The sequence below is a fragment of the Ranitomeya variabilis genome, chromosome 5, assembly GCF_051348905.1.
Source record: "Ranitomeya variabilis isolate aRanVar5 chromosome 5, aRanVar5.hap1, whole genome shotgun sequence".
Lineage (NCBI taxonomy): Eukaryota > Metazoa > Chordata > Amphibia > Anura > Dendrobatidae > Ranitomeya > Ranitomeya variabilis.
Window position 1 is genome coordinate 673032036 of NC_135236.1, and position 17314 is coordinate 673049349.

Consider the following 17314-nt stretch of genomic DNA (forward strand, 5'->3'; position numbering starts at 1 on the left):
GGTAAATTAAATTCTTATGATCGGTCAGGACCACAATACAGTGCTTAGCTCCCTCAAGCCAATGTCGCCGCTCCTCAAACTCCCACTTCATAGCCAACAACTCCCGATTGCCGACATCATAATTGCGTTCAGCAGGCAAAACTTGCGGGAGAAGAAGGCACACGGTTTCATCAAAGAACCAACAGAATCCCTCTGAGACAAAACGGCCTCTGCCCCAATCTCAGAAGCATCAATCTCAACCTGAAATGGAAGAGAAACATCTGGTTGGCGCAACACCGGAGCAGAAGTAAATCGGCGTTTAAGCTCCTGAAAGGCATAGACAGCCGCAGAGGGCCAATTCGCCACATCAGCGCCTTTTTTCGTCAAATCAGTCAAGGGTTTAACCACGCTGGAGAAGTTAGCAATGAAACGGCGATAAAAATTTGCAAAACCCAAAAATTTCTGAAGGCTCTTCACGGATGTGGGTTGAATCCAATCATGAATGGCCTGAACCTTAACCGGATCCATCTCCATAGATGAGGGAGAAAAAATAAAGCCCAAAAAAGAAACCTTCTGCACCCCAAATAGACACTTAGACCCCTTCACAAACAAAGCATTGTCACGAAGGATCTGAAATACCATCCTGACCTGTTCCACATGAGACTTCCAATCATCGGAAAAAATCAAAATATTGTCCAAATATACAATCAAGAATTTATCAATATAAGTCCGGAAGATATCATGCATGAAGGATTGAAAAACAGATGGAGCGTTAGTGAACCCGAATGGCATCACAAGGTATTCAAAATGGCCTTCGGGCGTATTAAACGCAGTTTTCCATTCATCACCCTGCTTAATACGAACAAGATTATATGCCCCCCGAAGGTCAATCTTCGTAAACCAACTAGCCCCCTTAATCCTAGCAAACAAATCGGAAAGCAAAGGTAAAGGGTATTGAAACTTGACCGTGATCTTATTCAAGAGGCGATAATCAATACAAGGTCTCAAGGAGCCATCCTTCTTAGCAACAAAAAAAAAACCTGCTCCCAACGGTGAAGAAGATGGCCGAATATGCCCTTTCTCCAAAGACTCCTTTAACATAACTCCGCATGGCGGTATGTTCAGGCACAGACAGGTTGAAAAGTCGGCCCTTAGGAAACTTACTGCCTGGAATCAAGTCAATCGCACAATCACAGTCCCTGTGCGGTGGAAGGGAACTGGACTTGGGCTCATCGAATACATCCTGAAAATCAGACAAAAACTCTGGAATTTCAGAAGAGGAAGAAGAGGAGATTGACATCAAAGGAACATCATTATGAACCCCCTGACAACCCCAACTAGTCACAGACATAGATTTCCAATCCAACACAGGATTATGTACCTGCAACCACGGGAAACCCAGCACGATAACATCATGCAAATTATGCAACACCAGAAATCGACAATCTTCCTGATGGGCTGGCGCCATGTGCATGGTCACCTGTGTCCAAAACTGGGGCTTATTTTTAGCCAAAGGTGTAGCATCAATCCCCCTTAAAGGAATAGGGTTCTGCAAAGGCTGCAAGGGAAAACCACAACGCCTGGCAAACTCAAAATCCATTAAGTTCAAGGCGGCGCCTGAATCCACAAACGCCATGACAGAAAATGATGACAATGAGCAGATCAAGTACACCGATAACAGAAATTTTGGTTGTACAGTACTGATAGTAAATGAACTAGCGATCCTTTTTGTCCGCTTAGGGCAGACTGAAATGACATGAGAAGCATCGCCACAATGACTTTGCTCTAAGGACGACACCACAGCGCGCACAGTTTGACGCTCCCGCAAGCGCCGATCAATCTGAATGGCCAGAGACATAGAATCACTCAGACCGGAAGGCGTGGGAAACCCCACCATAACATCTTTAACGGATTCAGAAAGATCCTTTCTGAAAATTGCCGCCAAAGCATCATCATTCCATTTAGTCAACACAGACCATTTTCTAAATTTCTGACAAAACAATTCTGCCGCCTCTTGACCCTGAGACAGGGCCAACAAGGTTTTCTCCGCTTGATCCACAGAATTCGGTTCATCATATAATAATCCTAAAGCCTGAAAAAAGGAATCTACATTAAGCAAGGCCGGATTCCCAGATTCCAGGGAAAATGCCCAATCCTGTGGATCGCCACGCAGCAGGGAGATGACAATTTTAACCTGCTGAATGGAATCACCGGAGGATCGCGGTCTCAGAGCAAAAAACAGTTTACAATTGTTTTTAAAACCCAAAAATTTGGACCTATCACCAAAAAACAAATCAGGAGTAGGAATCTTCGGCTCTAAAGCAGGAGTCTGAACAATATAATCAGAAATACCCTGTACCCTAGCAGCAAGCTGGTCTACACGAGAAGCTAATTCCTGAACATCCATGCTGGCACAAGACTCCTCAGCCACCCATAAATAAAGAGGGGAAAAAAGACAAAACAGACTGCAGAAAAAAAAATGGCTCAACACCTTTCTTCCCTTCTTCTGATATGCATTTAACTCATTATGGGCCAGTTGTACTGTTATGATCTGGTGACCTTGGAGCCACATTAAACTTTCTCTGGAGTCGGTGGAACCTGTACTGACCGCAAATCCTGAACTAACACCGCAACTAGAAGTAGCCGTGGGGTGTGCCTAACAAAACCCTAGACACCTCGACACAGCCGGAGGACTAAATATCCCTATAGATGGAAATAGGAATGCTACCTTGCCTCAGAGCAGACCCCCAAAGGATAGGGAGCCCCCCAAGAATAATGACTGTGAGTAGGAGAAGAATAGACACACTCAGGTAGAAAACAGGATTTAGCAAAAGAGGCCACTCTAGCTAAATAGGAAAGGATAGGACAGATTACTAGGCGGTCAGTATTAAAACCCTTCCAAAAATATCCACAGCAGATAATACAAAAAGTTCCACAATCTAACTAAAGACATGGAATGTATATCTGCCACTCCAGAGAATCCAACAAGACTGAGAAAATACTGACACAATCTAAGCTGGACAAGAAAACACAAAGAATAGCACTGAATTGTGAAGCACACAACATGTGTGCCACAGGAAAAAAAACCAGACACTTATCTTTGCTGATTTGGCAGAAAGGCAGGAGGAACCAGGCAGAGGTCCTACACCTCCCAACAACAATTGTCAACTGGCAAGGACTAATGAATCCTGCACGCCTAAATACCCCAGTCAGAACTGCAATCAGCAGATACACCTGACCAGGACTGCAACTCAGGGGCAACTGCATTACCACCTACAACCACCGGAGGGAGCCCAAAAGCAGAATTCACAACACACATCCTCCTGTGATGGTACAAGACAGTGGCAGAGATAATCTGGATTTGCTAGGACCCTATACCACTCATGTGATCGCTAGGTCCCACGTAAGCATTGATGGTGCCTATGATTCATGACGCACACTGAGTGTCCTGTAGACGACAATGGAGAAGACAGAAGTGGTTAAAAAGATGCTTCAGTTGTCATCTGTCCAACAGCTGCTGGAGCCGATAACAGTTGATCAGTGAGAAGGTTGGGAGTCAGATCCCTGGAACTCAATACTGAGGACCTCTCCTAAAGAAGTAGCTACTCTGCAAGTAAAATAGATGGCACTAGCGATCTGTGGTATAAACTCATTGTGACGCTAGCCACTACTCACGTTGGCAGGGTAGTCAAGAGGTCCAGGGTCAGATACCACGAGAGCTCGTCAAAAACTAAGGGGAAAGACAGAGGGGTATTCAGGTCACAGTCCGAGGTCAGAATTCCAGGAAGGTAGCTGATCAAGACAAGGGGGCTAGTCAAACAGATGGTCAAAGGCAAAGCCAAGGTTGGGCAACAAGGATCAGAATACAAGAACTCAAAGCACGGTACAAACACACCACTTGATCTAAGCTACAACTGGCAATAATTGAAGGCAGAGAGTCATCTAAATAGCCAGGTAATCTCTACAAACAGGAAACCCATGGAGGAAACTCCACCCGCCCCGGCCTTGATTGAACGGCTGGACTGTCACTCAAACCACTGACATCTCAGCACGTCCCAGTTTTCCGATTGGACGACTGAGCTGTACATCACCATACTGACAGCTGAGCCCAAGATTGGACAGCTGAACTGTCAATCACAGTGTCCAGACATACCGGTAAGAGGAATCGTGACATTCATTCTATTTACCATGTTAACCATTTATTTGCTTTATTTTTATGCTATAAGAGACGCGATTCAATTCGTATTTTTTCATAATTTGGCAACTAAATTAAAAATGGCATATTTGGCAAGAGGACTTTAATTATAGCCCATTTTACCAATATTTGCCGCTCATTCTACTGTTCTGTATTTCTCAATCTTGAATAGGAAAAATGGTGCAAATAAATGGTTAACACAAAGAGATAAACAGGATCAGTGAATAAGGATACGGCATGTTACAGATCTCATCACGTGGGATGTAACGTTAATAAAGAAGAAAAACAAAGAAAAATTAAACATGAGGCAAATGAATAAATGAACATAATGACTGACACGCCCCCGAGGAGTTTATTTATTTTTTTTTTAACAAATAAATCCCCTTTTAATAAACCATGCACTATCCTTTGCAGATGTGCAGCTGAGAACTGCCCGTAGAAGTCGATGCAAGGTGAAAATATTTGCACGAATATGACAAACCAGATCCTTAGTGGATGTGAGTGACAATACATGGTGATGGTGCAGCAACTAATAAATGTTAGATTGATTTGCTAGGCATCGAGATCATTACAAAAAAAAACTATTTCCAAAGCATACATTCAATATTGCCTTTTTTTTGCTATTTTGTCCTGTTTTTGATTTTTGCCAAATTTCTTTTAATTTGTGTCTTTTATGAAGTCTGTTTTATGTGTTTGCTTTTTTTTTTATATATATATTATTCTCTGGAATGTGGAAGTGGTTTTTGTTTTTCCATATGTCTGCGGTTGATTCATCATTTGCCACAAAATTTTTGTGCAAAATGTTCTCCGGTGTCTTCCCGGAGAGACTTTAGCAAGAAGAGGAGAAGACAAAATTGAGAAACATTTTTGATTTTAAGAAAATTCATGAACTACGTGTGCCACATGACGAATTTGGTATCACATGCCACGAGACAAAAAATAACAACCTAAAAGTGACTAAAAAAACAAACAAATGTTGATTCAGGTCCACAGGCTTTAGGCTTTAGTCTCCTAATATAAGGACTTTTACTTATCGATTTCCACAGATTACGGCAACAGTAAAGTGGTCAGTTCCTATTCTGAAAGTTATCATCTATCTACAGGATAAGTAACTTTTTAGTTGGTGGGGAGATCTCCGCCAATCCCAGGAACGTGGCTGCGAAATGCTCTGTTGGGATGGACTACGGGTCTCTGCTCCATTCACTTTCTGTGAAACTGTCGGAAATAGGACAAAGTTCAATTCATTCTCTATGGGACTGCTGGAGAAAGCTGAAACTTGTCTATTTGGCATTTAGGAGCTCCGTTCTTGGGATTATAGGAGGTCTCCGCAGCTAAGAACAACCCTCAGGTATGAGACCTCGTGACTCAGTGTGTGGGATAGACCTCCTAAAGATCCAACCAGCATTGATCTGGTCTGAGCCTTAAGAATTCTCCTCGATGATTTTTCCAGAACAGCTCAGGCCCCAACACTGGTGGTTCCACCATCGGGTAGAGCATCTGACCCTCGGTCTTACAGAACCTTCTTCATTCCAGGCTTTACCCCTGCTTTTTGTCTTTTTTCCGGCCTTGATCAAACTTCATCTTTCATCCATGACATCCCAGACAGCAAAAGTCCCTACACTCGTCTGAGCTTCAAACACAATCTTAGCTATATGGATGTCAAGAGAGTCACCTGAAAAGGATGAGTAGACGAGTGCTCTTCAGCTCCCGACATCTTTCTAGGTGAATCTATTGACATCCATACAGGCTTGATCTGCGGCCTAGTGCTGGCTTGGGCCGTGTCTTCTCCATTGTGGTGCACATGTGAGAGAGATACTCCCTTTCCTTCTTCCCTTGAGCTTCACCATCTTCGCACCCCTCTATTGCCACCAGACAACAGGGAGTTTGCCTACAACCAGAATAGTCTCTGTTCTTCTCCATAGGCCATTGGTATTGGCATTGGAATGTTTAAGTCCTGTTCAACATGAGACCACCATAAATTCCACATCGAAACTGCACTTGGCCCAGACATGGAAGCACATGAGGTGTATGGTGGTCGTAAGAAAAAGAGAGGAGTTGGTGTGAGGTGACAGGGTAGAAATAAACCAGAGAAGGTTTCTACAACGGAGAATGGCAACATACTGTCCAAGTCAGCGGAACGCAAGAGTCAGCAGAAGAAAATGAGCCCCTAGCTGTCTCCTTGCTAGTAGTCCTGCAACTCAGGGGCACCAATTCACTGCCCGAGTATGGACCAAGATGTCAGGACCAACTGCATCAATTTTAACAGCCTGAACTAGCAACCCACAAGGCTGGACAAGTGCTGGGTCCGTTGCACCAGGGTGGCCCACTTACCCCAGATTTTCATTTTGTACATGTATAATGGATGTGAGTGCTGCATGTGTGAAGTGAGAACAGTTGACCTCACCTCAAAATAAAAAAAAAAATGGTAGAATTGCTGTTTTTGTTTATGTCACCGCAGAAAAAAAAATTAAATAGATCTAACCCCAAAATGGAAAGAATAAAAACTACAGTTCACCCCACAAAAACAAGCCTGGATACGATGCAACTGACCAAAAATGAACAAGTTATAGCTTTCAGAAGTAAGGAAGGAAAAATCGAATCCGAAGAGGCGTCCACTAGGACCTTGTCAGCCATGGGTCCACATAAACCTGGAGCTTAGGCATAAGGTATGTGAGGTTGTTGAGGATATTATGGCCGGTTACTCGGACTATCAATGTCAAAAGTGTGAAACCTAAGTGGGCACTAAGGAGGCAACAATACTGTGGAGGATGGAAATAAGGGCACACCATCACTACCTAGGGGCACAAAGTAGGCAGCTTAGGTGGGCATCAACCGGTGAAAATTTCCACACAAAGCGGTGATTAATAAGAGTGAAGATACGCTAAGGGGGCACTATGGGGCAACTGAAGACTGGACCCAGGAGACTGGGTCTTGTTCAACTCTCTGCTTTTCGATACATGATGGAGCACACTTTGTGGGTGCCAAGTCAGATGGGTTTCACCTACTTGGGTTGAACTTTAGGCTACACATCTAGCACCAGGATTTGCTTTCTCCTAATCAACCTGTATGTTGTAAGCGTAACGTGTCGAGACCTGATTGTGCATAACGTGGCGTGTCTTGTTTATATATCTACTTTACTGGATCTACCAATAGGTGGGGCTACACTGGGGTTAATTTGAGACACTAGCTGGGTACTGTTCTAATATTTGTAAAAGATTTGAGCTCTAAGATACCTATAGTGTTTGCATCAACAAGATGACAGGGCAGAAATCATTCAGTGCCCAAAATCCACAGGCACCACACCCAAAGCAGTAGAGTTGGCAGAGTAGAAGCCTCATACCCAGGGCTACATGATTGAGGGTGGGGCGAGGACCGGTTAAAAGGAGCACGCAGCTTTTCTGTGCTTCATTCGTACAGGACCGTGGTCACATTGCACTATGGCTCTCAAGTCGGACTCCCGTTTTGAGCTGAACGATGGACACAAGATACCAGTGATCGGATTTGGTACTTTTGCCCCACAATCAGTGAGTAAGCATAGGCTAATCCTAGGTACATCTCAGAATAATTGCTAAGATGTGGTACCAAAGGGTCTCTGGGCATGGGTGGCACTGCCGAAAATTCAACCCCACCGTGGGCACTCACTATAGATCAAACAGAATGATGTAATGTAGTCATAGCTCTGCCAGTTTACTAACTTTGCTCACACTCCATCCCCTTCCCTCCTTCGTGAGGGTCTTGGATGAGATAGGCATCAAAAAAAGTAAACTGACCAAGTGATCAATTCTAAATTCTATACCTAGTAGGAGGTACCCCAGATCCCTACAGTGACACTGCAGGTCAAATGAAGTATTACAATTTTTTTTATTGAAGTCAATGGGGTTCACCGTGTCAGGTCCTCCAGACACAGAGACTATCTTTGAAGCCACTTTAAGTTCTAGCTTGTTGATGACCACTTTAATGATTCAGATTTTCTGATTTATTTTTTGAATTTTCAGGGTTTGTTCCTGATATTTTGTAATAATTGTTGGATGCTTCATCATTTTCTGATTTTTATTTTTTTTTAATGATGTTATCATATTTTGCACAGTATTCCAAAGAACAGGCCAGAGAGAGCACCGAGCTGGCAATCGATGTCGGATATCGCCTCATCGATAGCGCCTTTGCCTACATGAATGAAGTTCAGGTCGGACAAGGCATTCGAGCAAAAATTGCTGATGGGACGGTGAAGAGAGATGACATTTTTTACACCGGGAAGGTGACCTTGTAAAATCCGAGTTTTGTGTGATCTGTTTTCTCATTAATGTGGCCACAAGGGGGCGCTGTTCAGTTGCAGCCAAAGTCATTTCTTTTTCACTTCTGCAGCTTTGGAATACTAACCACGCTCCTGAGAGGGTCCGCATAGGGTTGGAAAAATCTTTGAAGGATTTGGAGCTGGATTACATGGATCTCTTCCTAATCCACACACCGGTGGAGTTTCAGGTTTGTCCACCTATGGATCTTATTTCTTGCCTTTATTAACATTTGTCTCAGAAAGTTCAGATAGTACAATATCGTATTCTATAAATGCAGCTTTGGTTGTGACTAGAGAAAACATGATATTCTCGACCTGAATAATTTTGCCAATACTTTGTAAATACTTTTTCTCCCCTCTAGCCTGGAGATGATCCCTTTCCCAAGGATGCAAACGGGAAAATAATTTTTCATAACACAGATCTCCGGGAAACATGGAAGGTAAATATCGGGGAACTAGTTGTCTTAAATAGCTTGATCCAACAAGACACGGAGCAGGCTGGCAGCTCTTAAGAGGTCTTCCATGGATACGATACCAGGGGAACCTTGGTCTTCATCCCTTAATCCCTAAAAAAGGGATCTTGACTTATGAAGGGCCTCCTGGATTGATTCCACGGAATGGCTGCTGGCCGGTGGAGCAGGATGGCATTGAATTGTCAGAACTTCAGAACAGAACTAGGAGGTCAAAGTCAGGAACAAAATCGAGTCGGGTTAGGTAATCAAAACCCAAAAAGTCAAAAAAATAGGTCATAGCTTGGAAGCAGGAACGAACCAAAGAAGGTATAACCTATAACTGGCGACCATAGACCGACTGCTGGGGGATTAAACAGGGAGGAGCCCTGCCCATGGCTTAAAGCAGGGAGCTAATTACACTAGATCCGTGTGCTGAAAAACATAATTCAATAAGAAGAAAAGACAACAAGTCCCAGGTATCAAAGCCAAACTGAAACACGCTACCGTCACCCAGAGGCATGTGTTATATTAATGTGGCTCCACAAAGGTAGAGGCCATAGTAGCATGTTCAGACACAGATGTCACACTAATGGAATGGAGAGGGGATGTCCCAATCAGGGGCCCACTCTTATGGCCAGTAGAGATGTAATACCATGTTTCACCTGTAGTGGCCTCTGCAGAGAAAATGCAAGGTCAGCAAAACGTCCTCCGATCAGATCATCTGATCGCCAGATTAGTATCGGTGACACAACCGTATCGTATTGTAGCACTGACTGAATTGGTCATTTCTAGGCTATGGAAGCGTGCAAGGACGCCGGGCTCGTCAGATCCATCGGAGTCTCCAATTTTAACCGCCGGCAACTGGAGCTGATTCTCAACATGCCAGGACTCAAGTACAAACCAGCGTGCAATGAGGTAACGATTACGGCTTCTTCTTTCAAATTAAATCTGCCTCCCATGTAGATATAAGAATCTCAAACTTGCTCATGCATCCATTTATTGGATCCATCTGTTAGGTGCAAGAGCCTCAATGAAGGACATGTTCCTTATCAACCAATCAGAATATGTATTACTCTCTGTACAGATAGAATGTCACATATACCTCAATCAGAGCAAATTGCGGGAGTTCTGCAAATCTCATGATATTACAGTGATGGCGTACGGTGTACTGGGATCCAGCAGAGCAGAGGGATGGTAAGTACAAGAATATTACATAGTTATATACAATAGTGTCACAGGAAAAAGGATGTAATGAAACCTGGACACCTATAGAATAAGAATATAGGAAGAATATAACTATTATAATACTGCCCCTATGTACAAGAATATAATTACTATAATACTGCCCCTATGTACAAGAATATAACTACTATAATACTGCCCCTATGTACAAGAATATAACTACTATAATACTGCCCCTATGTACAAGAATATAACTACTATAATACTGCCCCTATGTACAAGAATATAACTACTATAATACTGCCCCTATGTACAAGAATATAACTACTATAATACTGCTCCTATGTACAAGAATATAACTACTATAATACTGCCCCTATGTACAAGAATATAACTACTATAATACTGCTCCTATGTACAAGAATATAACTACTATAATACTGCTCCTATGTACAAGAGTATAACTACTATAATACTGCCCCTATGTACAATAATATAACTACTATAATACTGCCCCTATGTACAAGAATATAACTACTATAATACTGCTCCTATGTACAAGAATATAACTACTATAATACTGCCCCTATGTACAAGAATATAACTACTATAATACTGCCCCTATGTACAAGAATATAACTACTATAATACTGCTCCTATGTACAAGAATATAACTACTATAATACTGCCCCTATGTACAAGAATATAACTACTATAATACTGCTCCTATGTACAAGAATATAACTACTATAATACTGCCCCTATGTACAAGAATATAACTACTATAATACTGCTCCTATGTACAAGAGTATAACTACTATAATACTGCCCCTATGTACAATAATATAACTACTATAATACTGCCCCTATGTACAAGAATATAACTACTATAATACTGCTCCTATGTACAAGAATATAACTACTATAATACTGCCCCTATGTACAAGAATATAACTACTATAATACTGCCCCTATGTACAAGAATATAACTACTATAATACTGCTCCTATGTACAAGAATATAACTACTATAATACTGCCCCTATGTACAAGAATATAACTACTATAATACTGCTCCTATGTACAAGAATATAACTACTATAATACTGCCCCCTATGTACAAGAATATAACTACTATAATACTGCCCCCTATGTACAAGAGCATAACTACTATAATACTGACCCTATATACAAGAATATAATTACTATAATACTGCTCCTATGTACAAGAATATAACTACTATAATACTGCTCCTATGTACAAGAATATAACTACTATAATACTGCCCCTATGTACAAGAATATAACTACTATAATACTGCTCCTATATACAAGAATATAATTACTATAATACTGCTCCTATGTACAAGAATATAACTACTATAATACTGCTCCTATGTACAAGAATATAACTACTATAATACTGCCCCTATGTACAAGAATATAACTACTATAATACTGCCCCTATGTACAAGAATATAGCTACTATAATACTGCCCCTATGTACAAGATTATAACTACTATAATACTGCCTCTATGTACAAGAATATAACTACTATAATACTGCCCCTATGTACAAGAATATAGCTACTATAATACTGCCCCTATGTACAAGATTATAACTACTATAATACTGCCTCTATGTACAAGAATATAACTACTATAATACTGCTCCTATGTACAAGAATATAACTACTATAATACTGCCCCTATGTACAAGAATATAACTACTATAATACTGCCCCTATGTACAAGAATATAGCTACTATAATACTGCCCCTATGTACAAGATTATAACTACTATAATACTGCCTCTATGTACAAGAATATAACTACTATAATACTGCCCCTATGTACAAGATTATAACTACTATAATACTGCTCCTATGTACAAGATTATAACTACTGTTGTGAATTCTGTTTTTGGGCTCCCTCTGGTGGTACTGGTTGACTGGTGTCTTGTTTTTTCCAGTGCACCTGTTTCCATTAGGAAATTGGGAGTCTCCTATTTAGTCTGGCTTCCCAGTCATTGCAGTGCCGGCAATCAATGTTATCAGAGCACCTTGTTGCTTGCTTCCTGCTCCAAGTCTGCAAGTCAGCTAAAGGTACCGTCACATTAAGCGACGCTGCAGCGATAGCGACAACGATGCCGATCGCTGCAGCGTCGCTGTTTGATCGCTGGAGAGCTGTCACACAGACCGCTCTCCAGCGACCAACGATGCCGAGGTCCCCGGGTAACCAGGATAAACATCGGGTTACTAAGCGCAGGGCCGCGCTTAGTAACCCGATGTTTACCCTGGTTACCAGCGTAAAAGTAAAAAAAACAAACAGTACATGCTCACCTGCGCGTCTCCCAGCGTCTGCTTCCTGACACTGACTGAGCTCCGGCCCTAACAGCAGAGCGGTGACGTCACCGCTGTGCTTTCACTTTCACTTTAGGGCCGGATCTCAGTCAGAGCAGGAAGCAGAGGCTGGGGGACGCGCAGGTGAGTATGTACTGTTTGTTTTTTTTACTTTTACGCTGGTAACCAGGGTAAACATCGGGTTACTAAGCGCGGCCCTGCGCTTAGTAACCCGATGTTTACCCTGGTTACCAGTGTAAAACATCGCTGGTATCGTTGCTTTTGGTGTCAAACACAACGATACACGGCGATCGGACGACCAAATAAAGTTCTGGACTTTATTCAGCGACCAGCGACATCACAGCAGGATCCTGATCGCTGCTGCGTGTCAAACTAAACGATATCGCTAGCGAGGACGCTGCAACGTCACGGATCGCTAGCGATATCGTTTAGTGTGACGGTACCTTAAGTTGAATCTTTGGCTTTTGTGTTTGTTTTGTCCAGCATGCATTTTCATATCTCGTGCGGCTGGAAGCTCTAGTGATCTGGAATTGCTACTCCGGTGTCATGAGTTGACAACGGAGTTAAGGTAATTCCAGGATGGCTGTTCAGGGTTTTGAGGTGACCGCGAAGTCCTCTTTGGTATATTCCGCTATCTAGTCAGAGGGCCTCGCTTTGCTGAATCTATATTCATACTGCGTTTGTGTTTTCCTCTTACCTAACCGTTATTATATGTGGGGGGCTACTATAACCTTTGGGGTTTCCCTGGAGGCAAGTCAGGTCTGTGTATTCCTCTATTAGGGGTAGTTAGTTCTCCGGCTGGCGCGAGGTGTCTAGAGACAACGTAGGCACACCCCCTGGCTATTTTTAGTTGCGTGTTAGGTTCAGTATCGCGGTTACCTAAGATACCATCCTTCCTAGAGCTTGTCCGTTTTTTGCCTAAGTCCCTGCCATTGGGAATCATGACAAACTACTATAATACTGCCCCTATGTACAAGAATATAACTACTATAATACTGCCCCTATGTACAAGAATATAACTACTATAATATTGCCTCCTATGTACAAGAATATAACTACTATAATACTGCTCCTATGTACAAGAATATAACTACTATAATACTGCCCCTATGTACAAGAATATAACTACTATAATACTGCCCCTATATACAAGAATATAACTACTATAATACTGCCCCTATGTACAAGAATATAACTACTATAATACTGCTCCTATGTACAAGTATATAACTACTATAATACTGCTCCTATGTACAAGAATTTAACGACTATAATACTGCCCCTATGTACAGGAATATAACTACTATAATACTGTCCCTATGTACAAGAATATAACTACTACAATACTGCTCCTATGTACAAGAATATAACTACTATAATACTGCCCTTATGTACAAGAATATAACTACTATAATACTGCCCCCTATGTACAAGAATATAACTACTATAATACTACCCCCTATGTACAAGAATAGAACTACTATAATACTGCCCCTATGTACAAGAATATAACTACTATAATACTGCCCCTATATACAAGAATATAACTACTATAATACTGCTCCTATGTACAAGAATATAACTACTATAATACTGCCCCCTATGTACAAGAATATAACTACTATAATACTGCCCCCTATGTACAAGAATATAACTACTATAATACTACCCCCTATGTACAAGAATAGAACTACTATAATACTGCCCCTATGTACAAGAATATAACTACTATAATACTGCCCCTATGTACAAGAATATAACTACTATAATACTGCTCCTATGTACAAGAATATAACTACTATAATACTGCCCCCTATGTACAAGAATATAACTACTATAATACTGCCCCCTATGTACAAGAATATAACTACTATAATACTCCTCCTATGTACAAGAATATAACTACTATAATACTGCCCCTATGTACAAGAATATAACTACTATAATACTGCTCCTATGTACAAGAATATAACTACTATAATACTGCCCCTATGTACAAGAATATAACTACTATAATACTGCCCCTATGTACAAGAATATATCTGATATATTGAATATTTTTTGTTTCCTGACAGGATTGAGGATCAGGAGTCACCCAAAGTGCTTGAAGACCCTGTTTTAAATACGATTTCTAAGAAGTCGCGCCGCACACCGGCGCAGGTGGCCATGAGGTATTTGCTGCAGAAAAGAATTGTTGTACTTGCAAAAAGCTTCAATCCTGAGAGGATCAAGCAGAACTTCCAGGTAAATGGAGCAAAAATAAAAATTTCCCAAAAGACATCAATTCCTGTTAAAAATTGTTTTTAATTTTGGAACATCATTTTAAATAATTTTAACAGAAGTGGTACTCTAAATAATTTTTTATTTAAAAAAATAAATATTTAAGGACCTTTAAGTTGCGCTTGACTTTTCTTCTTCAGATATTTGACTTTGAACTAAGTGACATAGACATGAAAAGTCTTGATGGAGTCAACAAGAACATGCGTTACCTAAATCTCAAGTCGTAAGTGTCTTTTAAAAGAATTTTATATTATTTTACATAAAAAATATATGTTTTTATATATTGTTATTTTACTTATATTATTTTTTTAGCTGGAAAGAGCACCCTAATTACCCCTACCATGATGAGTATTGAAAACATTGGACAATCACCTTGGAGCCATTCTTTAAACCCTGGTACTATTGTTCTCTCAGATTCCAATCTTTGCGAATTGTATGATATTTCGCATTTATTCCAACTGCAGTTGTGTCAAACTGGAATATGACTTGTGCTTGAAATGTTAAATGTATAAAAAGTATTTGGTATATTGCTATAGAAGATAAATAGCTAATGGATTGCAAGTCAATACAATTAGTGGAGTGGTCCTTGTTTGAACATTTTTCCAAATTTTGTAACCCCCCCAAATAAAAAAAAGCTTGTGCATTTAGATACTGTTCAATATTTTTTTAACTCAAATTTTGGTTATTTCAGTTAATTATATGGCTACCGAAACAGTAAAAAGTGAACCTTTAGTGGCATCTGTGAGATACCCATAGCGGTCCCCCTCAGCTTTTTTCAAGATTCTGATGTTTTTATGAATCTGCATTTTATTCTTTTAGCTTAATCTACTCTTTGTTGCTTTCCATTGATTACACTTTGTACCTGTGTAAGAGTTAATTTTTATGGTGCAACTAATCCTTAAACAAGCCACATGTGAGCTTGAGCTTTTGCTGTAGTAATTATAGATTTTTTTGGGTGGAGCACTACTACTGGCATGCTTCCCGGATCAGCAGAGTGAAGTCTGTTAATTCTTTCATAATCATTTATATTTTATAAACTTGTTTTGTGTATTTAGTTTGCTTATGAATCAGTAAAGCTTAATTATTTTTACTTGTTTTTCAAGAAATTATGTTATTGACACATTTTGTTATTATAAAGATAAAGTGGCCAATTCCATTAATGACCCCTTACCCTGTCTTCACCTCCCTCACTGCAGTTCTCCTCCATGCCAAATCTTCTGCTTTCACGCACAGCTCTATGGCAGATTGTAATAGAATGAAGAAATGTATTTTGTGCCAGCAGCAAATACTGGGAGAGCCAAGCAAAACAAATAGGGCATGATGCCCACGCCATCTGATACGTGGAGGAATTTGCTGTTGAAAACAATGATCACGTATACAATCTTCAACTGGAATGCACTCTACGTGACCTAGAAATCTCAAACCCCCCACAGGAGACTACATGATCCCATGGTGATACTTGGTTTTCACTGGAGAATCCATTTAATGGTGAATCCTCAGGAATTATCCAGTATGGAAGCATTGAATCCCCTTTTTTTTATAGAAATAATACAGTAGAAAAATATCCTTTCAAGCACAAGGAGGGTATATGCACACAACTCTTTTTTCAGGTAGGAAAACTTAGCGGCTAAGTGACACCACATGCACATATCCTAATACTTCCAGATTGCCATATAGGAAAATCTACATGAAAGTAGTTGATTCAGATAGGATATTTTTTGCTGCCTTTGGAAAACGTCTACTCCCATGTATCACTCCGTGGTCCACGCAGTCTTGATGCCAACTCCCCACATTGTTGCCAGATCATTAATGATCAAAGAAGGTCCAAGTTGGCACCAGACGTTCTCGTCCAAGGAATCTCTTTATTGGCTACTACCTGCACAAGGTAAAAAATACAAGCAACGTTTCGGCCACGTAGGACCTTTTTCAAGTCAAATATAGTAAAAGGTGTACATACATGGAAACATAGTGCTATATATAATGGAAAAACAAGGGACCACTACTCATAACGCTTCCCATTGGTCCAACCTCCATATACAAAGATTAAAACAGAACAGAAACAGGGATCAAAACATCGATAAAATCATATCAAAGGTGTTTTTATGCAGCTGTCAAGGTTGGGTCAGGAGAGCCACCGGCCAGTCCGAGCATTGCGACATGATTGTTGTCCGTGTTGTACAGCCGTCTGGCTGGCCCTGACAGTGAGTGAGGAGGCCAATGATTGTCCACCACTTTGCTCCATGCCCCAAAGGTCATGTGATCCATGTGAACACACAGGTCATGCGACCCACGTCAGGGGCACAGACCCCATTTCGGTACGGTGGGTCTGATCATGCGACCGGAGCAATCACATAGTCCATGTTGGTGCTACGCCATGCCCACAGTCATAGAATAAATGCTTCCTCCTGAGTGATGTCGGCAAAACCAGATGCCAGGATACCAGTACCATCTATCATGGAGGTTTAATAATGTTTTATGTGTTTTCCTAAAGGGAATTCATCATCAGTATCGGAAGGTATTAGTAAGGGAGATGAAGCGACATGAGAAAAAGGCAGATACGAAGCATAAGACAG

At 40.9% G+C, this 17314-nt stretch overlaps 1 protein-coding gene across 3 annotated transcripts; it reads left to right on the plus strand.

Moving 5' to 3' along the window:
* Window positions 1–3298: 3298 nt before the first annotated feature.
* On the plus strand, window positions 3299–15831 carry LOC143776959 (aldo-keto reductase family 1 member C1-like). 3 transcript variants are annotated; one of them, XM_077266840.1, is made up of 9 exons: window positions 3299–4134; window positions 8262–8429; window positions 8537–8653; window positions 8828–8905; window positions 9710–9832; window positions 10002–10111; window positions 14537–14705; window positions 14882–14964; window positions 15054–15831. In XM_077266840.1, exons 2-9 carry the CDS (start codon window positions 8343–8345, stop codon window positions 15094–15096), a joined length of 810 nt encoding a protein of 269 aa, XP_077122955.1. In that variant the 5' UTR covers window positions 3299–4134; window positions 8262–8342; the 3' UTR covers window positions 15097–15831. The 3 variants fall into 3 exon arrangements, with proteins under 3 accessions (XP_077122955.1, XP_077122956.1, XP_077122954.1); XM_077266841.1 differs by lacking the exon at window positions 3299–4134 and adding an exon at window positions 4192–4671; XM_077266839.1 differs by lacking the exon at window positions 3299–4134 and adding an exon at window positions 5146–7698.
* The last annotated feature ends 1483 nt before the right edge of the window (window positions 15832–17314 follow it).

Excerpts from the sequence above, each read along its gene's own strand:
- LOC143776959 (XM_077266839.1), top strand. The coding sequence starts at position 7,612 with ATGGCTCTCAAGTCGGACTCCCGTTTTGAGCTGAACGATGGACACAAG. Across the intron at positions 7,699-8,261 it reads GTACTTTTGCCCCACAATCA|TATTCCAAAGAACAGGCCAG; the intron begins GTGAGTAAGCAT and ends TATTTTGCACAG. Across the intron at positions 9,833-10,001 it reads ACAAACCAGCGTGCAATGAG|ATAGAATGTCACATATACCT; the intron begins GTAACGATTACG and ends CTCTCTGTACAG.